This window comes from Mycteria americana, chromosome 7, assembly GCF_035582795.1.
Source record: "Mycteria americana isolate JAX WOST 10 ecotype Jacksonville Zoo and Gardens chromosome 7, USCA_MyAme_1.0, whole genome shotgun sequence".
Taxonomy (NCBI): Eukaryota; Metazoa; Chordata; class Aves; order Ciconiiformes; family Ciconiidae; genus Mycteria; species Mycteria americana.
In genome coordinates, this window is record NC_134371.1 from 10,740,340 (window position 1) to 10,765,594 (window position 25,255).

General features: G+C 43.4%; 1 protein-coding gene across 1 annotated transcript; it reads right to left on the reverse strand.

The window, feature by feature from the left end:
- Positions 1–4,997: 4,997 nt before the first annotated feature.
- LAMP3 (lysosomal associated membrane protein 3) lies at positions 4,998–24,663 on the reverse strand. Its single transcript, XM_075506962.1, has 6 exons — positions 24,484–24,663; positions 19,167–19,954; positions 17,571–17,693; positions 14,056–14,113; positions 12,021–12,188; positions 4,998–8,321 (listed from the first exon to the last, which is right to left on the reverse strand). Exons 1-6 carry the CDS (start codon positions 24,527–24,529, stop codon positions 8,182–8,184), a joined length of 1,323 nt encoding a protein of 440 aa, XP_075363077.1. The 5' UTR covers positions 24,530–24,663; the 3' UTR covers positions 4,998–8,181.
- Positions 24,664–25,255: the final 592 nt, after the last annotated feature.

Here is a 25,255-nt window from a genome sequence, read left to right on the forward strand (position 1 = left end):
TGCAGGAGCTGAAACGGACACCAGATCAGCTTGGGGAAATAGTATGGTCCCTTGAACCAGACTGCAAGAGGTGGTGGGTTCAGCGCTTGCTGTAAAGATGAGATTTTAAAAACTAAATTATTAAGTAAAGCTTCCACTTTTCCATAATTCATTCACTTCACTCTTCTTCAACATAACGTGCCAACAGCATAGATCCTACTTTTCTCTTTTGAAATCCAGATTTTAAAAAAGTTCAGCATGTTTGTCTCTAAACACAAGATGGCAGCATTTTATGTAGTTTAACACTGAACATTGGGAAGAGCTAAAGATATTTTACAATACATAAATCAGAGGTGGTGAAGGAGTTTACACTTTGAACAGTAGAACTAATGGAAGTTGCAAGCTCATTTATATTGCAGATCTGCTCTTGGTGAAGGCATCCTGCAAGCATGGCTTTTAGGGCTTGGAAAGTCAAGTGGGATCATCAGATTGTATAGACAGATGTTTGAAAGTGCAATGTAATAAAACTGAAATGCAGAAAATAATAATTTTCTCACTGATACCAGCAATATGCTTAATGTACATGTACATAGATAGAGGCACTGTGATGAACCTAGTGATGTAGTGGATAGGTTGGACTGGGAACATTTTAAATTTTATTGTGGAAGGTTGGCATATATTTGAAAGCTGCTTTAGATTAATAATTTCTGTACTTTTCTCATTAATTTTTTTCTGTGAGCAGATACATCATAATTTGTTTGAAATACGAATTAATTTTCCTTGAGGACATGAAAAAATTGTCATTCCATGGCAAAATGAATGAGGTTAAACATTGGCTGGACTCATGAATCATATTCTTCAGAAATTTCTGGGGTATAGGAAAGCCCCAGCAAAGCTGAGGTTCAAAACCAAGATCTGTGTCTCTAATCTGCACAGATTTTCTGATTCAGATTGAACACTTTCTTTTTTCCCAACAGCCATTTATTTTGTTTCTGCATGTGGGAAATGCAACCTACTCCTTTTTAAAATTTTGAAGAAGGATTTATGTAAGCAACTGAGCCAATTAAATTATAATTTAATAAAATACTTGGGATCTACCAACTTGATAGGCAATAGGCCTTGCAGAAAAAGGGAAATGCAGGTTTTGTGACATTTTGTGACTAGCTGGGAAAGCCCAGATGCTGATGAAAGCCCAGGAGTGTGAGTGTTGCTGTGACTGATAAACTTCAGACATGCATACCCCTGCATTGCTGGCATGCAGTGGCCACAGCCATGGATGTGAGAAAGCAAGTGTAGTCTCCAAGTGTCTTGTCACCTTACTAGTGAGGGTTAATGTCATAGAAATCTTTCTCTCCTCACCCTTGTTATTTTCCTCAAATTGATGCTTTTAAAAAATACTTCTTTTTTCTTCTAGACACTCTGATGCAAAAACGTTTCTCCAGTGGATTCAAAACCTTTGTGCTTCTGGGACACTCCATGGTGTGACTTACAGATAGAGGGGGTTTTGCCTTAAAAGGAAAAATGATTGACTATTCCTCCATCTGCCATTGAACTTTGTCGAGAAAGAGAGAATTTGAGACATCCAGCAGCCTTCAAGGGTCCACTTCAGACACCATCCCCCCCACCTCCAGGCAATGAACATGCAGAAAGCCCCACCTAAATCCTAGTTCATCAGCTGAAATGCAACTCCCAAGTGTGTATTTACCAGCCCAGCTTCTAAAACTAACATGAACAAGTCAGAAACCTCGTCCACTAAATAGGTTTATCACTTAGGTGAACCTGGCACCAAATTTAATGTTGTACCAGACCAAGCAAGTGCAAAAGAGCAGAGCAAACTGGCCCTGCTCTCCTGGCAGCCCTGCTTTTCTACTGAAGGTCAAATCAAGGCACTTGCAAAGTTTTCACCTTGTGACCTGTAGCCATTAAATTATCCATCATGTAGGGATGTGTACTGACACTAGAAATGATAATAGCAAGTGAAGTGTAATTCTGGTGTTTTATCACTGAGGGAAGTTACTTTCTTTCTGCTACCCTCATTGGCACTTCTCTAATGGATAAGTTCCTGAATCAGCTGCCAGCAGCAGAGAGATAGGTTTTTCTCCCCCATCTTTACCACGTCTTCTGCTTTCCTGCAATCCATCTAACAACCTTTGCTTCTTTAGCCATGAAGAGCATGACATGTGGGACTCATTCAGCCATTGCAGAGCCTTATCTTGCTCACCACAGAGAAGGTAGTGTCCTGTTCCCCCATCTGTCTGCCCACCCCTCTCTTTCCTAGCCAGCCCATCATGGAACTTCCCAACAACGGCCTTAGAGGCATTACAGGAGCCTGCACCCAAAACAGGGTCTGGCTGCAGTTATTAGCCAAACATAGGTCTAGACACATTTGGTTTCAAGTTTCTCTGAAACACCTTTAAAGATGAAGCTGAAGAGTTTTTGAGTGCCGCCTTTTATTGAGAAGTTTACCTCACGCAGGGTCCCACAGTTACGATATTTTAAGTGGGTTGTTGATGTGACAAACAGCAAAATCACAGCAAAGTCACATAGTATCATAGACTGGTTTGGGTTGGAAGGGACCTTTAAAGATCATCTAGTCCAGCCCCCATCCTTTGAGAAATTCCTTTGACCAACATAGAAGCTGTTGAATTCTCAAGTTTATGTGTGGTATTTTCCAAGCTATTTATTTCCTCTAGTTTCCATAACTGCGCACTGAAAGGATGCATTCTCCTCAAAAGACTCGTATCATAATTCCTAAGATTATTATCTGTGAAAGCAGTTTAAACATGTAACAAGCATCCATCACATCTGCTGTGAGTTATGGTCTGTATTTATTGGACCAATAGGAAACAAAAAGAGATCTAGTCGTATAAAGAAACATAGTGAATTCAGATACTCTGGAAGTTGTGGGGAGATTAAAAGAAAACCGCATAATATTTTCAATACCTTTTTTTTTTTGTAATGCTGATGAAACAAAGATAGAAATGTCAGATGAGCTGCCCAAGCCACGGAAGAAATAATCATCAAAGTTATGGTTAGGATATAAGCATATCTTATATCCTAACCTTAATCATTATCCATATCTTAATCATCATATCCATATCTTAATCATCAAAGTTATGGTTAGGATATAAGCATATCTGTGTCTGTGGCTTGTGTCCAGAGCCCACAGGACCCTGCCTGTTTGTTAGATTGTACTTGTATTTTAAACAGGTTAGGTGAAACAGCACTCGACAGATAAAATAATTGCACAGCAATGCACACTTTAATGACTAAATACAACCTTTATTATAGAAACACCAATAATAGAAAAATAAAGAGCGTATCTTACTTCTCAGCACAAATTATTTTTAGCAACCATATATTATAGCAAGCTAGAAGTGATCAACCAAACCATCTTCCTCATCTAACTCAAGATGCTAATCTACATCTTCCTTCCTCTTTCAACCAGAATTAACAGCTGGTTTTTAATTTGGACTTTGTCCATCAGAGAGCAAAAAGGACTGAAAGAAATTAAATCTTGCTTTATAAACTCCTTGGCGATTTGGCTAAGTATGACATCATCATGCTCATGGGATGCCCTTGTGTCTGCCTTGGGTGTGCAAGAGACCATAGCGAATGGTCTGGGCTAAGAGCTGGGGCAGAGCATCAGGGAGCTACAGGGACGTGCTCACCTCCCGGTTTCTATGAGTGGCCCCACTGTACCCTGACCAGCACATGCTTGCAAGCAAGTTAAGCGTAGCTTCCCTGATGGGATGCGTCGTGTCATCATGATCAATATCTTCTGGTTCAGAGATGGGTTGATCTGAGTCTGCAACTGGGGGGACAAGTGAGCTGGGGCTGCTGAGACCAACATTGCTGGTCACTCTGAGAGCCAGCTGCACCCTTGCCCGCTCCCACAGCAGACTGCTCATCTCTCAGCTCTCTGGGTACATGGCCTCATGCTGACTATATGAAGGTTTTTGGTATGCAGATTTTTAGGGTGGATTGATTGGTAAACCCCTGTCCCAAGCAGTGAGCAGGTTGCTGAACAAGAGTCTGACTATGGCAAAGAGCAGCCCTGGAAGGGAAGCAATCTGCCCGGCTTAGAAAATACTGCTTTCATTTACATCCGTACCGACAGGAAACACAGAAACTGTGCGCTGCTGCCCATGGTATAATTATAATGGCCCACCTAGCATACAACTAATTTATCATAAGAGCCTCTTTGTGTGGTGCTCCTTTAGGGACTTTTCGTTCAAAACGTTTCCTCAGACAAGATGTTTAAAAGTGAAAGTCTGGCAGCCAAGTCCAATTATACCTATAGAGTCTTCCCACTGGGAGGAGGACCTCAAAGCAACTCCATTAGATAAAGAAGTGCCAGCCAAATATCTACCTAAATTCTGGCAGAAAATAAGTACAGGCATCAGCTTTAAAAGCTGCACATGGCAACTTAGGGAGCAGCTGGGCTGTCTAATTCTAACTCAACATTAAATTCAGAGAGGCAATACTCCCTGCTATGCTGCCGTGCTAACATGCATCCCTGCTGCAGGCTGCCTGTGTGTTCTGTGGTCAGGGAAGGAGGTGATGGAATGCAGGCTGGGCTGCAGCGGGGAGAAAGGTTGCACGTTAGGCGCTGGGATCTCCCGATGCAGTAAGGAATTCTCCAGTGGATCTTCTACTACTGTAAAGTACTAACTCCATTGGATTCAGTTTGCTGCACATTGGCAGCATTTCATGGGAGCCTCCAATTGATTCACCAGTTTGTACCACATGCACTTTACCTGTGCCGTTTAGAGCAAGCCCAGAGTATTATTAATGTAGAAAGGGCAGTATGCAGCATCATAAAAATAGCACACAAGTAATAGCAATAAAAAGCATAAGAACAAGTCAGGTAAACCTGACTCCAAACATTGTTCAATACCAACAGTTTGAGTCACTGTAGAAAGAAAAAAGTGTGGGGAAAAAAAATTAACTTTGCATCATTGGTAAAAATGCCAGAGGGTGTCACAAGATTAAACACAGAATTATCAGTCATTAAGAACAGTTTTCTCTCCTCGTGTTGATATCAAACGTTAAAAGACTGAATATTAACATAAAGAGATTTTTCAGTACAGAACATAACAAGAAAATGCTATATCCATATCAATAGAAGTAACAAACCATACAGATCGTGCAACACAACAATCCAAAGAACATGTGAAACAGTTTTGAATGGGAAAGATGTCTTTTGATCACGGCTTAGGGTCAGATCATGTGCAGGGCTGAGCTTTTTAGGCACTGTTTGTTGTTAAAATGTCCACATGTAACGGTTTGGGACAGTATCATCACTATCGCATACTTAGGCTCATTTTCAAATGGAAGCTCTTCCATACATTTACCTTTCCTGCTGGACACCTCATCAATTCTCTTGTTTTAAAAAAATGTGATTGCTTTAATCAAGTATAAAAATCTGCTTTCTAAACAACAGATTAATAGTATTAACTAACCCTGAGAACTAGAGGGATCTTATTAATCCAAGGGCCTGAACTATGCCACTGAGTTCAGTGGGCTGCTTGTCCACTAGCCAGGGGGGAAGGAGGGAGGCTGAAAACAAGCTAGATAAAGTTCACTAAGCACTATTAACAGTGCTGGAGCCTTTTACAAAATGATAATCAAAACACTCAAATTTCAGTTGGAGTACTCAACTGAATACAGTTCAAATCACTGTATCTGTATTAAAGGTTTGAAAGTTTGCTATTCTGTTTCTTGTGCTACTTCACCTTATAATCATATTCAGCTGCCTCCCTTGCTCACAGCTGGTTCTGACTTCTGTCTGATGTTTCTCCAAGCGCAGAAGTGCTTCAAAATTGTCTTTATCTTTCTTATTTATTGGTTCATTCAGACTCAAAGGGAACATTTCTGGAGACTGTTAATTACTTCCACAGCTACGTATTATGTCGATTATGGAACAATATGACCATGTTTGTACTTGACACAGACCAGCATCTTCTAGTAATTCATGGAACGGAAGGATTTCTTTTTTTATTGATTTCAATAAGTAGACTCTCAATGGTCAAACACTAGTAAAATAGCAAAACTATTTAAAAAATACTTAAGGGAAATTAAACTCACAAGATATTATCATCAGTTTTACCCAGTGAAAATCCAGTGAGGTTCCATCACCATTAATAATTGCTCAGGATTTGGGCCATTATTAATGGAAATTAAATTATCTCCCAGCATTTCTATTTTGTTTAGATCCAGATTAAACTAACAACAAGGGATTTTTGCAGATGACTTCAGTCTTTCTTTTGTTTAATGGGTGCCATTCCACAGTCCTTTCCCAGGCAAAACTTTTATTGGTAGAATTTAAGTTATTACTGTAACTCCTAAGGGGGAAGTGTGCTCTTATTTAGTATTATTTTCTCTTTTGTAAATGTTTTATATATAACTAACTTCTTATCATTTTGATGTCATTTGCTGCAGTGAACAGATTTGTATGTGGTGTGTGGACGTGTGTGTATGTGCACATTTGTGCATAGGTTGAGCTTTGTAAATCTTTTGTGACAAGGAGATATTCCTTGTTGCAACAAAGAACATTAGCTGAACTTTAACCTCAAAGCAATTACTACTTTCATGCCTTCATCATTGGCTTAGCAGGAAACAGACTACAGTGTTACAATTAGCGTGCTTTAAAGCAACTCCAAATTATTTCCATATGAAAATCCAGCTGCTCAGCTGCAAGGCACTGGATAGCATTCACTTTTGGGCAGAAAGTTTGTCCAAGGCCTGTGCAAGCTTTTAGTTCCCACAGAAGCTTTGAACATACGGCATTTGCACATACGGTTCCATTTGCTCATGGACCTTGTGCAGGTCTGCCACAATTGTGGCCGCTTAATGCCTGGCATTTTCAGTGCGCGTGGTATCTTCCCGGATTAAGAGAGACGGCAGTGCTGCCGTCTCAGTAGAAGGACAGTTATTGAGTTCAGTGCAGTCACTGTAACAGGTCCACGTCTGAATAGGAAGTGGGTGATTCATGAGCTCTCACAAGACCACAAAATATTAAGCTCCTTGAATTTATCAAGAAAATTCACCCCAGTGCCCATCTATTGCCCTGGCATCCTTAGCACCGGCCCATGTGTCACAGTGCTTTCAGCCCCTCGTGTTAGCTTTCTCCACGTTATGTTGCGAACACATGGCAAAGGGGTGCTGTGCCTTGAGCGCCGATCGACGAGTGGGATGGCTTGGTCTGGTGTGGCAGATGGATGGAGTTACTGCCTCCAAACGCCTGCCCAGTTCTGCTGCACAGACATCTCAGCTGCCTGTCAATCAGCTCCTGAATTGTGCAGTTTGCAACATAACACGTCAGGATAAACTTACCAACGTCAGATTGCTCCAATGGGCTGTGCTTTATGAGGCTGCAGTTCAAGAATTATTAGGAAGAAGCTCAGACACCTTTGCAGCAGGGCTGTGACAAGCAATGACAAATGATTATTTTGGCACATACTGATCAGGCAGACTCCGTATGACCTCAGTTGGGTAATCGTCTCTTATTTGCATACACAGTCACTGGAAACTAGAAAATTTTCTAAAAATACTGTTTCCAGAGTAAGAGTCACATATTACCACTGTGTTCTTCCAAAAGGCTTAGTAGGAAAGACCAAGAACTTAGGAAATGCAACCCTGATATTTACAGGACAGGTGAGAACTTGCTTATGAATGGAAGTCACACGCTTGCCCTGAGACTTCAGCATACACAATGTTCCCACAAGGCTTTCACTGAGCTCTGATTTAACAAGGTTGACTGTAGCTGTGGACCTCTAGTTTATTCACTTGAAGGTCGTGTCACTGGACTCATCTATTTTAATAAATCTAAATACCATCTTCAAGAAACCTGATGGATTTTCTGGGGTTAAGTGATACTGCCTGCTTTAAGCTATTTTTAGGCATCTGACTTAGGGGGTCTGACTTGCCTCCTTTGTTGATAATATAAAGAATGTAGGCTTCTCACTTTGGTCCTCTGGACAACATCTAAATTAGATGCTAAGAATAGCCTAAAGTAGATGGTGTGAGTTCTCTCCTTCCCACCTTAAAGAAATCGCTTCCAGAAATATTCATTAGCTTTAAACACGTGGCGTCATCCCACTTAAAAATACGGCTTCGGGGCAATGAGATTGCCAGGTAGAAGCTAAAACTCCTGTGACTTCTCTACTTGCTACACACATTTGGAAGTACAAGGGCACCTCAGATACGTTCGTATCCTCTATGCGGCTTTCTTCTGGAAATCAGGAATGTGGCAAACACAATGACAAACAATCCCAGGATACTCAGGCCTACTGCGATGGGAGCTGCTTTGCTGGTTTTATCAGGAAAACATTCTTCTTCTGAAAGCAAAAGGAGATCAGAGAACGTGTTATAGCAGAACACCATACACCTAGACTATACATCTATATTCCAGGAAAGTTAGCAAATACAAGCCAGAAGCTCTCAAAACCTTGTTTCCTTTTTTTTTACTTTCTTTTTCCTGAGCTATACTTAATACATTTTTATCTGTGGTGAATCTTATCTCAAGAAAACAATACTTGCCCCTTTCGAAATAGCTACATGCTTCACTGGAGAATGACTCTGCTCTTTCACGTCTGCAGTAATTGTTTTACCATCAAGAGAAGTACATACACAGCAGGAGGCTTTCTTGCTGATAGCAGACGTGGAGCATCACACTACAAAGTGCAAGTCTGAAAATAAAGAGCAAGACACATCCTGCATGGACAAAAACTGCTCCTATGTGGCATCTAATTGCTTCTGCCCGGCAAAAAGTATCAGGCCAGAGAAGGGAGCCCATAGTCCAGCACATCATTAGTGCAGCAAGGATCCTACCTAACTCAGTGTTTCCTAAGAAAAGTCAAATTCTAATTGTTCTCTGTGTTTAATTCAGAATATTTGTGGATAATTGTGGCTAACTCAGAACATCAAGAGATTAGGAAGGCAGAAGCCTTGGACTTAGTCCAGGGGGTTGCTTTAGCAGTACCATTGTAATTTTATTGTGTATACGATGATATCAGAAAAGGTTTTGACACAAATAGTATCTTTTAAGAACCATCCAAAGATATATTCACTCCAAACATACCTCGGCTACAGAGGGAGCAAATCCTGACTGCTTCAGCCAGTCCCTACCTAAATGAAGATTCAAGTAATCTTCTGATTAAATGAAAACTTATTACTTAAAAATGAACTTCCAGATTGGGGTAAATTGGTGGCTTTCCTATGGAGAGACTGCCCCATCTGTGTCACTGACATAAATGCAATATTTACCCAAGTAACAATGGCAGGATCAGTCTCAAAGTTACAATACAACAAGTGTAGCCCTTGGGGTGAAGGGAAGGTCTGGGAATGATCACTAATGTGTTATCCCAAAATTGGATCAGACCTACGTCTTCCATCTGACCTATAGGAACGGTCTTTCCTTGGGCTCCAGGGAAAGAAAGACCTCTAGCATGATGCTCTGAGTAAAAACTATCCTCTAAGTAGGGTAGCTTGATCAGCTAAACCCCAAAGTATATCACAACCCAGCAGTGAATCCAGTTTATACCCAAGGTTTAAGAGAGGTCCAACAGCCTCCACCTCTTTCATTCCCTGTGACTATTCCAAGGCAGATTTCGGCAGCGCTCTAAGATAAAGGCCTCTGTTGTCATTGTCTAATTCTGATGGCTATGCTGGCACAGATTGTAGCTTAGTTTAGGCTTTTCCCCAATGGGAATCTTTACACCAACGGCAGGCAGTTAGCCCAGGGAGCATGTGGAGGGCATGACATCATGTCACAGCTCTAGAGCCTCCACACAGCTCTCCCCAAAATCTGATCCTCTTCTCCTTTGATCCAGATGGTGATTTCATGTGATGCAATGCCACAAAGCCAAAGGCATCAGCATTCTACTAGATGCTGCCTTTTAAAAGCTTTGTCTAGTTAATGTCACCTGCTGTTAAGGAAGTGAGCTGAAAAGTATTTGCATTTGAGTATTGCAAAAGCCAGAGATGTTTGAATTGGCCATTTTGCTTTGACGAAACCTCGGGCTATGAACCCTAGGAATTGTTTCTGTTATACTGAAGTGCAGTTCAGAAGACACTTTTACAGCTTTCCAGACTCAAACAGGCCAAGCTGTTGATGTACGCTGCTGCAGGCTGTACAATTTTGTAAGGAACTTGAAATCAATGATCATTAGTGTTTTCTTTTTCTTCCCCTTTTAAAGGTAAGCAAATCAGGAGCAACAGAAGTGAAACTACCCGTCTGGAGAAACCTGAGGGGAGGAGGTTGGTGATGTGTGTAAAGTCATGCCTTCACCGGGGATTTTGTCTTTCAAAATCTGCATACACAGCAGAGGTACATAACAGTTTCATAACTGTTTTGTGGCCACTGGGGAATTATTTCAGAGGTGGTAGCTGCTTTCTCAGCCCTTTAAGAGCAAAACTAATTAATTAATTTTGTATATGGTATTGATTAGCAGAGATTAGCCTGACCTTGGGTGCGGAGAGAGAGAGAGTCCTTCTAAGCTCTGTCTCTGCTAGAGATGAGGCCATACCAAAAGCCATATCTGAGCTCATTCATTGTACAAATTCAAATGGGAATTTGGGGACCAGATGGGATCATATGAGTTGTTCCAGCTCGGTTTTATCCTATGAAAAAAATCTTCATGAGAATGAGAGCATAGATTGGATTCTCAGTGTGGCTTTTAAGAACTTAAAGAAAAGTATGTAAAAAAAAAAGTCCATGTCTTAAAAAAGCCCCAGATGTTGTTTCCCATTATATTCCTTTTAGAATAAGAAAGGCAGCCAAAATGTTGAGCTAACAAAAGAAGAATCACTCAAACAGAGCCAAACTGAGTCAAAAGACAGATCTCAAGTAAAAAGAAGAATACAGGGACAGTATTTTGTAAGCATGCAGAAAGTCAAATGTCAGAAGAAGGGAATGTTTTATTAGTGCATGTGAAGGGCTGGAGAGCTGATAAGCCTATCTGTCCACCCGAGTTCTTGCATGGAAACAGCCTGAGAGGAAGTCACAGAAATGTGAAGATGTACAATTTGAAAGAGAGCACAGGGTCCCATCTAGTCCACCTCTGTGCTTTTTGTAGGATCTTTCATGCATCTCATAAGAAGTAAGGCAGTAGACCATGAGAGTGCCCATACCGTGGGACACGGGAGTTTCCTGGTGCACCCAGCAGTCCTGGACCCCACACCCTGGCCAGGTCCTGGCTGCATTGCTGGACAAGAAACAAGGATGACAACATCTCATTTCCCTGTGGAAGGAACCCTAGGTGTGGGTGTAGGGAAGAAGTTGTGATGAGCCTCAATACGTTCTCCCGGTGTGGGCAACCCAGGGACCAGGGGAGTCAGTACTGGTCTGTCTCTGTCTTTTACTAAGCTACATGGTTGCCTCTTTGGGGCTGTATTCAAGAAAAGACAAATTGCAGAGATGAGCATCACATTTAATTCTGAAACTAGGGAGCATGCTAGTTGTGCTCCTCCTCAGGAGTGCATTTCATCATGTCTAGACACAGCTGCTCTGCAAGTATCATTCTGCATTCACAAATATCCCTTATTAGTTGGCAGTTTTGCTGCTGCAGCTGTGGGACATCATGAGTGTCAAGAGCCTTTCAAAATAGCTAAAATCTGACTATATTGAGAACAGTGACCTTGAACTGAACTGTACGTAATTAGGGGTTTCAGCAATGCAATGGTGGTGAACACACCTCCGCTTGCTCTGGGAGAAAACCGGCGAAGGATAAAACGGTGGCTGTAGAGTTGAACGTTTTTAATGAGAAGGTGAAACAGAAGGTATTGAATGTAGGAGGGAAAGATACTTTTCCATCTTCCATAGGTATCAGCACTGTGTTGAAAATGACTCAGAGTGAGAATACAGCAGCGGGCGGGTTACAGTATTTGGGAGCTATTACAAAGCTGTGATTGTGCTATAGGTGTAATAGGATCACTGCACGTGTATGGTTATAATCTAGCAGAAGGAGCTACCTCAGGCTACCAGAATGCTGACATGTAGATCTTGGAAGCGTGGAAAAGGTATCCTTTCTACTTACCTTTTCCAAACTGGTTACCAACAATATCAAAAGCCTGCAGCTGCATATTAACAAAGAGTAGCTGGAAGTTCTTCTCCAAGCCAAAGGTTTGCTTGCTGGCACACTTGAAGGAATTCCCCAGCTTTGTTGTAAACAGCTTCTCATGTATGGCTGCGTAGTAAAGCATACCTGGAGGCCATAAAGAGAGAGACAAATGAGAATCCACACTAACTCTGCTGGAACCAACATCTTTCTGAGATAAAATGGGGGATCCCCAGTGCTTTGGCAGAGCAGCAGTCACAGATGTGACTAAAGCGTGGACATTTTCCCCATAATGTATCAGTCACATTTCTTCCAGGTTTAAATGAGTGCTTTAATTATCAGTGGGCAAGTCAGCTGAGCTTGGGTCTGAAAAAGTGGCTAAAATTTCAGATGCTTCTTCAAATCATATTTTAACAATCTGAGTCTGCAAGAGGGGGTTAGGATTCCCACAGGAGCAGACAACTATCTTAGGTCTCCAGCACGGCTCTTTCCAGACAAAACAGAGATACCATCTCTAGCATGGGAATTTGACATATCTAGTCTGTATTGCTTTATGTATTAAATATGTTTTTACACATATTTCAGTGTCACAGTACTTTACGGAAAATATGGCTCAAGTTCAAAGCATGAAAAGATCTTGTAACCTGGGCACATCCTGGATGCGTAGCCTCCTTTGAAAGGAGATATACCAGTTTAAGACAAAATCATCCACATCACCAGTTCTGCATCACTGTATCTCAGCCACATCTGCCAGCATGCCCCTGGTCCTCTTCAGTCAAAATCAGTGCACCAGTGTGTACTGATACAGTTAATTCAGTAATTTTTATCTTAGAAAAAGATACAGGCTTGCTCACTGCAAACATACTGCTGGTCGACTGTGAAATGACAACATCTGGCAGAGAGGCAGTAACAAACAGCCAAGGAGGGCAATGTCTCTTGCCAGCACCACTGTGGAAGACTCAAAGTATATTTGAGGATTTTAAAACTTATTATTAAGCCAATTAGTTTGTATTTGCTGCAATTTGCACTTGGCAATGCACAGGAAAACTCTGATCATGTAGACTGAGAACATCCCTAAGCAGATATGTCCCTCTGGATCAGCTTTTCTTTTACTTCAATTGCTGTAGATCAGAATAGGCTCCACTTGAGTTAATAAAAGTGCTCATCAGTGAGAAGAAAAATCAGGACACACCTGGTCAAGCTCCTGATTTGTTTTTCTTCTTTCAGGGACAAAAGTCAATCCAAATACTTATGAGTAACAAGCAGAGAAGTGACATAATATAGTTGTTAACCTGTCACAGATTTGATATATTAAGAAGAATTTGTGCAAAATTAATGTCAGAGAAAATCTGAAGTGATGGCTCAGAATTTTTCTCTCTGACCTAAATGACATTCTCTTAGCATTTCTTGGGAGGTAGCATTTGGGACAGCTCCTGACTGTTCAACTGGCGAGAAGCAGGGCTATATAAGAAAATCCAATTGCCAGAGAAAAGCACAGACAGGATCTAGGATTTCAGGACAGTTTTAAGAACCTCAGCCTGGGTCCAGTCCTTATTTTTGCCAAACCAAAATGTCAGACACACCTCCTCTCCATATTGGTGTATTTGAAATCTGGATCCAGCTCTGCATTTCCGTGGTCCAGATACTGTATTCATTTAGTTTGCATATTAGATTGGAAAGACGCATGCAACTGAACTGGAGTCACAGCATTTTTGTGTGTTTGCAGATAAAAACTGTTTGGTATCTTAAATTTAGGTTTGAAGTAATCTCTATTCTGAAAGAGTAATGAAAGACAGGGAATGTTTTTAAGGACAAAAGGAAAATTGAACAATTCTGATGAAACCGAGCCCAGTCCCCTCTCTTCCATTTTTCATGCCATAAGATTTAGGTGAATGACATGCTGAAAGCCTGATAAAATACCTAATTTGCAAAATTCAGTGTTTTAAAGATATGAAAGCCTATCCCGTACCCAGAACAGTTTGATACGAAATTAAGACAATGTAAAATCACTGACCTTCAGAAGATAACTGTAATCTGGTCTCAATGTTACTGACATAGTACGTTGGAGCTTGCTGCAAAAGAAGATATATCTTTATTCATAATACATCCTCATATTTGTGAAAAAAATACAGTTCACCACAGCAAAATGGTCACAGAGAATTTCGCAAAGAAACACATTTTAAAGCAACACCTTTAAGACCCAAGAGCATCTTGCTTGGATGTGTTGCTTTTTCTTTTCCAAATGACTTCACCTAATAGGTGAGAAGCTGGTGCAATGCAGCCGTCTCAGCTACATCACCAGTTCTGCTCAGTTCAGTGAAACTGGACCATGCAGGTGTGATGTTGCACCCACTGCTCCAGCTAGACATTTGTGTGATACTTGTGGTAACCAAAAGTAGGAGGGAGTTAGGCAAATATTATACATTGCACAAATTAACAGGCGTGTGATAAGGCCAATTTATTTTTATTCACCTGTTCTGCTTTCATTGAGAGTCCCCACAGTGCTCTCATGAGTAATCCTGCACTGAATTCATCCATGCTGACCTGCAGCCTGACTGCTTGCAGGACCTAAGCCAACACCTTTAGAAGTACTTGGGACTCTTGGCGCTGCAATGCACTTTATGCATAGATGCTCTTTTCGTGAGCAAACAGCAGAAAGCAGCGGTGCTTCGGTGTTCATCGTTGCTTTGAACTGGGAGAGGTCAGCAAGAAGCGGAGAGCCGGGAGCTCACCTCATGCTAGCACCACTCACTTCCTATTTTGTCTGCCAACAGCAGGCACTGCAAATGAGGAAACGGCAACTTGGATGTGTCTGTGTAGGGGAGAAATAACTGTTCTTTCCACCCTGCAGACACCATCGGTGCCGGCTGGCTTTTTTTTATATGCCTACAGACCGCTGACATGGAAAGCACCTAGTACAATAGCACAGAGCAAAATTTCCAGCTGACTGTCCATGTGCCCTAAAACCCTGGTGCAACCTCAACGCTGTCCTGCTCGGGACTGTCACAAAGTGAGGGCCGGCCCTAGGAGCTTTTCCCTGGTAGCAACGTTGGAGTATAATGTGAGTCTTTATGTAGCAGCCCTACTATTCATTTTAATCCCAGTTGTGAGCACACAGGGACTGGTAAGTGCTGCTGGTGGATAAATGGCAGCAGACATGAATGTCTCCTGTGCACCCAGTTTTAATGTTACACAGTTTAAAAGCTGGTAGGATGGGTTGGGAAAGTTTAAGAAACAAATACACCAGAGAAGAGGTTCTCAGCATTATTCCTACATAAAGACATAAATAGGTCAAATATTACCCTTTTTTTGGCAGCAGCGCTATGTTCTGTTTGGCTACAGTTAATAACTTTGCTTGGGGAAAACACCTGCTCCTACTTCATGTCTTGTGGGTTGTTACAAAACTTGCTTTTTTCAAGTTCTTTGCAAAAAGCACCTGGCAGTGGTGAGTACTGAGCCAGCCGCTCACGTCCCGCTACCCCGCACCAGCACCGCAGCCCCAGGGCCTGATCCAGCTCCTCTCTCACCGGTGAAAATCAGAAGTGCCATTGCTGGAGCACTCCTGGTTCAAAGCAGTTAGAGAGGCTGTGGGGGCCAAACTCATAAAAAACAGCAGCAAAATGATTTCTTATTAACTTGAATTTCAAAGAAGTCTAAGCCGAGCCCTGCTATGCTCTTGAGGCTTATCTTTAAGTGAAGGGCAGATTGCCTAATGCTGTGCCAATAACCACCTTTTTCAGGGCAAGACGGGTCAAGTACCTCCTAAAGGTTCACATCCCACTCCTTAGCACTGCTGCGAGCTGGGGCTTTCACGGGTACTTGAATCACCAGACTTTTTCTAAGGACCCTTGTAATACCGAAAATGCTCCCCGTGTTGCAGGAAGCATCCATTTAAAGCAAACACTTACAGTCTGAACTGATCCTTTGTTTTAAGGATTGATTTTTTGATTGATTTTTTAGCTCACTTTTCCTCTGTAGCTTTTAGAAAACTTTCTGCCATAAACTAAAATCAAGATGATTATTAATTGACATCTTTTCTCTGCTCAAGCATTAATGATTCTGGTGTGGTATAATTTGCTGTTGCCTCTTGGACTTTCTGTGGAAATGACTGATTAACCATTTGTACTTTTCTTAATTGTCACTAATTTGAGCTTGGAACCAGGCTGTAAGATTGACATTTTGGCTTGATTAATTGAAGGACACAGATCAGCAGTGATGGGCAGATGCAGCTCTGAACTGCTATGGAGCTCCAGGACAGGACCTTAATGCCTGTTACACTCAGTCAGAGTTTGATGGGATCCAACCCGTGCCGTATTCCTCCCTGCCCACTAATGACTTTACACGCAGTATTAACTTCTGTCTTTAGCCCTGCTGCCATCACCACCCAGCCCTTACTAGCTTTCAGATAAACAGTACTGCGTGCTGCCTCCCAAATGTGTAAACTGTGTAAGCGTCTGAGGAAGCAAGAGGACGGCTGCACTCAGTGGCTATACTCAGTTCTCCTGTGGCTATAGCAGCAGCAGCACTCTTGGTACCTTATGTTAAAGCCTCATCCACATACGATGCGGTCCCAGTGGGGAACATGGTATCAACAGACACAATGTCAAAAAGAAAGCTCATTTTCCCACTGTGTCAGCAGGGCCACTCTCTTGCCCAAGTTTCTGTGTGTACTTATAAGTCTCCCTGGTGTTCTGCATTTTAAGGGCAGTTATGTACAATTTTGTTGTTGTAGTTCGCTTGTTTGGCATTTTCCACTCAGAAATTAGATTAAATTAGACACCTTCAGCTGTGGATGGGCCATAGCTCCTGGGCACTTACAACTTCATAGTCTGCCCTTTGGATTTAATAACCAGAGCTGGCTTTTGGCTGGGCAGTTGTGATACTTGGCATTTATGGGAAGCAAATGGCTAACCTCACCTGCATTCAAGTGGTCCCTGAGACACTGTTTTGTAAGAGCAACTTGATAGTGTGAGTCAGAGCTCCCAGCACACACACCTTGTTCCTGCGCAGGGACTCCAGTCCCAAACCCATTCCCTCTGTCCCACTCCAATGCAAACAGCAGACCCGGCCTTCCCTCCCACTAGATTTTTACCTATGTAAAAATGAGACACAGATTTTGTTTGGGGCTATTTCTAGACTTTGTGTTGCTAGACTGGTAGCTTTAACACTGTTCTCTAGCACTTTGTATCAAAGGATGGCAAGGCACTGTACCTACCCTTCATTGCACGTACGAACCTTTCTAGATTCAAAGTTCAAACAGACAAGACCTGATTTGACATTGAAGTTAGCCCTGCTCTGAGCAGGGGGTTGGACCAGGTGGCCTCCAAAGGTCTTTTGCAAGCTGAATTAATCCACGGTTCTATGATTCTAGCCTCTTGGGAAGGACAGGAGCGATAATGCCTTTATACAAGTGGAACTAGCATAGAGATGGATGAAATGCCTTTTCCCACAGCACAAGCTGGATCAAAGGCAGCCTGAGTTCCAGCTCCCCAATCCTAAACACTCCTCCCCTCTAAATGCAACAATTACCTTTACAAAGGTGAAGTTTATAAACCCTCCACTGAAAGTTATGTTCAGCTCAGACTTCACCGTCCCACAGCTGCCAGATGTCTGTGTCGCATTGGGGTTGACAGCCATGTACTCCATCCGCTTCTGTGGAGAGAAGAGACATTGCAGGGCTGCTGATGAAGAGGAGGGGAACATTTATATGAAACACACAGAGATTTATAGCGGCCTTTTTTTTTTTTCAGACAGGCTCCGTGTGGCTGAATGAACAGGGCAGTGGCGCTGGCAGCCTAATTGCTGGCTGCCGGGGTCATTCCCCACTTGTAAACCAGCACTAGCGCTTGTCTGACCGAGCTTGAACAGCACCGAGCTGTTCCAGTGCGTTAAGCTGGCAGAAAATAACCGTTTTCTGCTCATTCAATGAACTGATCTGATTCAGAGCAGGGTCAGATGAACACCAGTGGTAATTTAAAAAGAGGGAGCAGTGGGAACTTGTGCCTGAAGGCAGAGGAAAGACCAAGACAGAAGCAGGCAGTGGTTAGATTGGCTTCGACGTGTTGCTCCTCGTATCACCCAGGCCTCCTCATTATGTCCTGCACAGTTCACCTCTAGCATCAGCCAACCTACGTTGTAGCCTGAAAGGAGAGCTCTGGGGCCCTAAATACACAGTTTGGCTCCTTCGGTCTCATCTGATACACACCTTTTGGAATAAACATCTCACTGTGGACCGGTGAGCCTGGGAACAATGCTCCCTGCCTGGCTTCGGACAGGACAAGGGATAAAAGGCATGTAGATGTGGTGCTTAGAGACATGGTTTAGTGCTGGACTTGGCAGTGTTAGGTTTACGGTCAGACTCAATGATCTTAAGGGTCTTTTCCAACCTAAATGGTTCTATGAGTCTACGAAAATTATTTTCACCAACATTAGATACTCGTGCCATGTTAGAAATATTCAGACTCCAGGCAAGAATATTTGGACTTCTAATGGGGGTGGCTCGAGGCATATGAACTCCAGAGCTTGAGGATATAACCCCACATATTGTATTAATGGAGGTTACAAAACCTTAATTCTGAGGGACATAATCACCATTTTGGGTTTTGTGACATCTTTTGCTGAATCACCCACAGTGGATAACTGCTAGGAGAGGGTACCAGCTCCCCTGCTCTGATCCAGCCTGGCAGTTCCTGTGATCCTAGAATCTCCACCTGTCAACATCAAGACAACCCACCGCTGAATCCAAGTCTGAGAGTTGACAATTTCTTCCTTTCATTGCAACTTGCAATGTCAAGCCCTTCACTGAAGTCAATTCAGATTTTAACTAGTCTCCCATTCTGGGAAACAAAAATAACCCTCAAGCCTGACCTACCCTCCCAAGCACTGCTACCACAGATAGATCGCTGAAATGAGAAAGCACCCGTACGTCCCACTGACATCCTCATACAAGCCAAAGTACAGCAGCTGAGATGCTGTGGCACAGAAAAGGCCTTGGACTGGTAGCAAACCACTTATTTTTATTATACAAGCTAACTTCTGAAAATTGCTTTGAAAGAAGAAGAACAAATTCCAGCTAATGAAGAAACAGTTGTTACAAAGCTCAGCCTTGTAGTGCTTCCACCTCACCTTCTGTGTATTTTGAGCCATCAGTTGCAAACCCATGACCGCTTTGATGCAGGTCCTGTTCCCATCGGAAACGGTGTATGTGCCAGTGGGGATGGGAGAAGGCTGCGGGGCAAGCGTGGGTCTCACTGTCATCATAGTAGATGGGACAGTTGTTTGAGTCCCTGGACGAATGGTTGTTGTGTTGGTCATGGCTGTGGCTGTTGGACCTTTAGGCACTGTTGTTTGATTTCCTGACCCTGTGGCGGGCTTTACAGTTTGCATGGTGGTGGCTGTAGCAGTTATGGCAGCAGCTGTCATTTGTGTATTTGGCGTTGTATGTTTTATGGTTGTGTTCGTGGCTGCCGCTGTCATGCCTGTGCTCACATGTGTTCTGGCTTGCTTGCCTGAGGACATAGGGTGTACAGTTGTGTTCTTCGCTGCAGGTGTAACCGTTTCCATCGCCTGGGTTGTAGCCTGACCAGCTGCAGTTGTGTTGTCTACTGATGTGGATACCACCGCGGGAGATTTCTGGCCGGTCACTTGTATGGTGGTTGCTCCTGCCTGGGCTGTCGTGTGATGGCCTGGTGCTGTTGTTACCTGACGCTGGTCTGTTGTCTGCACAGTTGTTCTATGGCTTATGGGTGTTGTTTTAAGAGAGCCTGTGCTGTTAAAATGAACTGCGGTGCCTTGATGGGGTGAAGAATGATAAAGGGAAAGTGGCTGAGCAGAAGTAGCTGTATGGTGGAAGGATGTGGTTTCTGGAGACAGTTCAACCCCCAGGGCCACTTCAGCAAAGCAGGAGGAAAATGCTGCAAAGAAACAATTAAGTCAGTAGTCTAGAAACCTTTACATTTAACATTTTTGTTGATACCCACAACATAACTGCACTAATTTTGTTATCAAATGGGTGATATGATTTTATTCTTCATTTGGCTCCAGTCACGATAGGAGAGTAGGACTATCCATAAGTTTTCACCACTCCCCCAATCTTCACACCTCTGAATATCCTCATTGCAGTGGAAGCACACTGGCTCCCAGCTCCCCACACACTGCTTTTACTGCTGAAGAAGCCAGAGGATGCCAGAGGCGTGAGCAGACCTTGCACAATCGCCAGGCAGCACAAGCATTCCCTTGCAGGCAGTAGTACAGCAAGATTTGCGAGAAGCAAATTATCAAGGTCTAAGGAAGATGAAGTGGGTGCAACAGGCGAAGGGGTGGTTGGTTACTTACGAACAAAGCATGGGGAAAGGGAACATTTTGTGTGTGTGAAGGAAGTGAGGCGGCGTAATGGTCTTACAGTGATTCACAATAGTCTGGGAAATCGGTCTGGAAGACAGGGAAATTCCAGATATTTATTTATGGTTTTGTTGTAGCCATGCCAGCTTGAACCCTGAAGTTCGTCCTCCTGGGAGGTACCCAAGGGGACGTTCCAACAAGGAAAGACCAGCCCCCTTAGCGATGGGCTTTCAGCAATGAGAAACAAATTTCAGGGTACAGCGTTCAGAGGCTTTTTGGACCACATCTAAAAATAGTCACAGCACCAAAATTATGCTTCTATCTTATAACATTTACAGAAACATGTCCCTTGCAGAACTGAAAAGAAAATGTCTGGCTCCTAAATGTAAATAACGAAGTGAAGAAAAAGTGGGAATAGTACATTGTAGAATAGATGAAGTGAGTCTTTGATTGTGAGTATGCAACAAGACTCTGTAAAGACAAGGTCAAACTAAAAGAAATCATAAATCACTGACATATATTAATTCCTTGATGGGCACGAAGCTTCAGGTGCAGTTAAATGCTTTACTGCCTAAATTAGCTGGAGGACAGAGATGAATTCTCCAGTTTGGAGACAGCAGGGACCCAAAAGTCCAAGACAGCTCATATTCCTAGCGGTACAGCTCCACAGAGGACGCTGCAACACATTGTCCGAGAAGTTTATTGTATGCTGTTTTTTTCCAAAGAAATTTCTCATGAATCAGTATCAAAGCTTTGTGGCAGGCAGGTTCCTGAGATTTGGATTTTAGGATCAATTAAGTCCAGAGGCACATTCAGAGTGGAAATGGCTGAAATCTCACAAGCTCATCTTCCTTTTCATTTATTTATTTTCACGCAGCATGAACAGAGGTCTGCAACAATAGCTGAATTCACAAAATCTCGCCATTTTAGGATACATATAGACTACATCAGAATAATAAAACCTACTGGGTTTTGAATCAAATTCAAGATCAAAACAAAAGAAATGAGAACAGATGTATAGATCTGAACCCACACTTCAAATTTCCCTTAAAATGTCTATGCTAGAGAAGAGCAGAAGTGTAGATGTATACTCCATACTCCTAAAATTGCCTGGGTTTCACCTCTGTGCTGCACAGAATATACTTGACTGCCAGTGTAGCTGTTATCATCGAAGAATGATACAGTTGAAAAGACTCAAAAATGACAGGACAGATCCCTCTGATTGCGAATTTTATCAGAAGAACCTAAAAATGCCCTAATTAAGATGATATTTTAGTTCATTTTGTCACTTTCCCCTAGACTTTACCACACCTGCTGGCAGAACTGAAAAGCAGGTAACTTCTCTCCTTCTCTGTGTGCCAGTGGAAAATCAGAGCAGTTGCCATATACCAGCTATAGGTAGTTGCATCTAAGGGTATCGGCACAATAAAAACAAAAAAGAAGAAGTTGCAATTTTCACTTTTTTCCCCTATAAGATTGCAAAACAACCCATATTTAAATTTACACAAATCTTAAATAGTCAATACTTCTTAATTTTTAGTTAACAGATTGGTTTCGATTACTGAACACTTATCTTACAGATGCGGAGAAAAACATTATTTCACTAACATTTGGATGCCACCCATAGCTTTTAAATGAAACTTCATTTTCCCCAAAAGGTCATTTCAACTTAACCATTTTTCACTAGAGAAACATTCAGCCTGACAGGGTCACTGAGGGATAAAGTCAGAAATGTCTTTGGGGTGGCCCATGGCTCGTGCTCACCAGGCGACCTGCCAGACCGCTCCTCCAGCCTCCCACGGCTCTCCTCAGCATTTTGGAGCCTCTGTCAGGGCATGGCCACGCTGCTAAACCTGTTGGTTTGGGTCATCTTCTCAAAAGGCGTTTGGCCACACAAGCTCCCAGGGATGGGTAAGGATTGCTCTCCGGTTGCACCTAATGGTCTTGGCTCTTCTCAGGTGGCTGTTGGAGGTAGTTCGGCAGCTCTGCTGTGCGAAGGGCAGGTGGGCCCACGGGATGCCTGACCTACCCTCCAACTAAGGTCTGGGAAGATCTACCATGTCTCCTTCAGCGTTGCAGCATTGCCTCTCGGGGAGCCTGGCACAACTTGGCAAAGGAGCCACTTGCACGGCTCCCCCCGCCGCAGCCCTTTCCACAGCTCTGCCGGCAAAAGGGGCCACAGAGCAACAAGGAATTGCAGCTCTGCATGCCCCTGTTACTCTCTGTTTCTTTTTTCTATGAGGCCATCTCAAAACTTCATACGACCAACATTTTGTTCGAGGGACCTGTGCTCCCTGCGGTGTATCTTCCTGGAGCAAGCAGCTGCAATCTCCTCGTGTCACCTCGGCTTCAAAGTTGTGTGTTACAAACGCCAAGGGCTGTGTTTCTGCCCAGCAAGCCTCCACGCATGCAACGCTTCAGAACAAAACTCTCAGAAAAGGATCAGGGCAGCTCTTTGAAATTCACTGTCCCCAGTCTGGGCCTGGAGACCCTGCTTTCATGCTTTGGTGACCAGGGAGGTTCAGTCACTGCCAACAAAGGAACGTCCCTGCTCTGCTCCCAGGCATTACGGTGGGAAGTGGAGCGCTCAGTGCCATGATCTGGCTGTGACATTTCTCAGCCTGCTGTCCTGTAATGGGGTGTGTGAAAAAAAAACTCTTGCTGGGGATTTTTTTTGCCCTTCTTGCCTAACCACACACTCATGCTGCTCGGCAGCCCAGCAGGTTTGTTCCGCTTTATGCTGCCCAGAAGAAATGCTTGTGTTTAGCTGACTGATTTTTGTGTGGACACAAAAACCTGACCCAGCTCCTACAATCACTGAAAACACTCTCACCAACTCTGGCTGCTTTGGTTTGAGTCCTTGAGGAACTGGAAAAGCACCAAGATTTTCTGAGAGGTTTCGGTGCTGTCATAGTTTCCCACCAACACAGGAGCAGTTTCTTAAACCTTCAACGCATCAGACCTTATCCCTTAAACTTTAATTATGTTTAATTCCCTAACTGCACAGAAAGACTTGACTTTGTGGCATTAATAAAACATCACAACAAATTACTAAAGGAATGATCAAAAATGGATACGGAGCTGAGGAAACAAGTTCTTCCTGGTCAAAAAGATCCTTGGTGACCACTGAGTTATTAGTGTTATTTCTCTCAGTCTGATCTTGTATGCGATTATGTTTTGGGGCTACTTCAGCAGACTCTGGCTATGAAGCGGGTGAGGGAAAGCAGAGCACCTATGCCAGGAGCTGCTTGTGGCCAAGTCCCTGGGCTGTTTCCCTGCTCACTGCGCTGCCACAGCAGAGCTGGGAGGGAGACGGGAGTTGCTACCTGTGTAATCCATGTGTGCCGACGGCAAAACACTGCAAAAATCCAGCACCCCACCAGCGAGCTCAAACCTTTAGCCATTACACAGATTAAATCACGCTCTGTCCTTCTTCACCTGGCAGATTTTGTACTGCTGTAGGTGTTGAGGGATCACTTAACATGCTGGGACACGTCCTTGACCAGGCTAGCTCCCCAGATTTTCACAGAGCAGCATTAAGGATTGAACGGTGACTTTGATCTGGTTTGTCGCTGAGCTAAGCCCCAGCCTGCCTCTGCCTTCCCCAAGCCCCCCGCCTCACTCTTGCTTTCCTGATCGTGCTCTGCATCTCGCTATGCAGACGAATGACTTGAGCAACACTTCCTTAGTTTTTCTTCTGCTTGTCTCACTCAAGACCCTCAGTCAGTTCTGCTGGTCTGGGAATTATTTTTAATTAAGAAAAGCAAGCCCAAAAAAGTTCTTCTCATACTATTTTGAGCTGACTCCATCGCACAGTCAGAGTTTATGTCACCACAGAGTGCAAGGGAAAATACACAGGAAAACATCAGACTAAGTCTATACCAGCTGCAATTAAATTTTGTAGCTATAGTTATTTCTTAGCAGTGGGACTTTATTAAAAGCACCCTTAGTGCTAGCAGAAACACAGCTTTATTAAAAGCACCCTTAGTGCTTCAAAACAATTTCAAGTTTTCAGTCTGTTAGGTGCTGTCCTGACTCCAAGGAAACAAAACCAGCACAGTCTCTCATTTTTCTGATGGAAACGATGGAGGATGTTACTCACCACAGGCGAAGGTTAGCAAGGCGAACTGGGGTGCGCTGCTCCCCATGGCCAGCACAGCTGCAGGTTTGAGAGATGCTGCTTCTTACCGTGGAGCGAGTGGAAAGGAAATCAAGGTTTCCTGGGGACTGAAAAGTTTCACTTGATGCAGGGAGTGCTCAGTCACATGGCTGGAAAGGAGGTGGAGAGAGAGGGGGAGACTGATGCTTCTCGCCTGTAAACTACCACAGAAGGAAATAAATGATGGTTAGGAAAGAAAGTGAAAACAGAAAGGGCTGCGGGGCTAACGGGCGGGAGGGCAGGCTCTCACTCTGCAGCTGAGACCTGGGGCTCTGCAAGGCCACGTAAAGCTTCGTGCTCCTCTTTCCAATTTTGATAACTTGGTGCAGATTGCAGCTATACCCCAGTGGAGGGTTTAGACTTGTAAATCAGTACTTTCCCCTTTGTCCTTTAAAAAAGTACTTTCTTTAGGGCCAAACTCTTTCTTTTCTGTTAAGACACAGAAGAGAGAGGTGAGATCTCGAGCCATCTTTGCAGAGCACCTGCTAAAAGCGAGACAGAGCTGAGCAAAGCCCCAGACAGGCTCTGGTCCCAGTTGGGGGCTGTCGGCAGCCTTTGCTGGCTGGTTCAGTCCTGCTCCAAGGACCGAGCTTGTTGAAGGTGGATCAGCCGGGGTGGCTCACCATTAGTGCGTTGTGTCAAACACAACCAGCAAGTAACAACCACCTACGCCTGTCGGTGAAGTGCCTCCTGCAAACCACGCCAAGCTGGGACA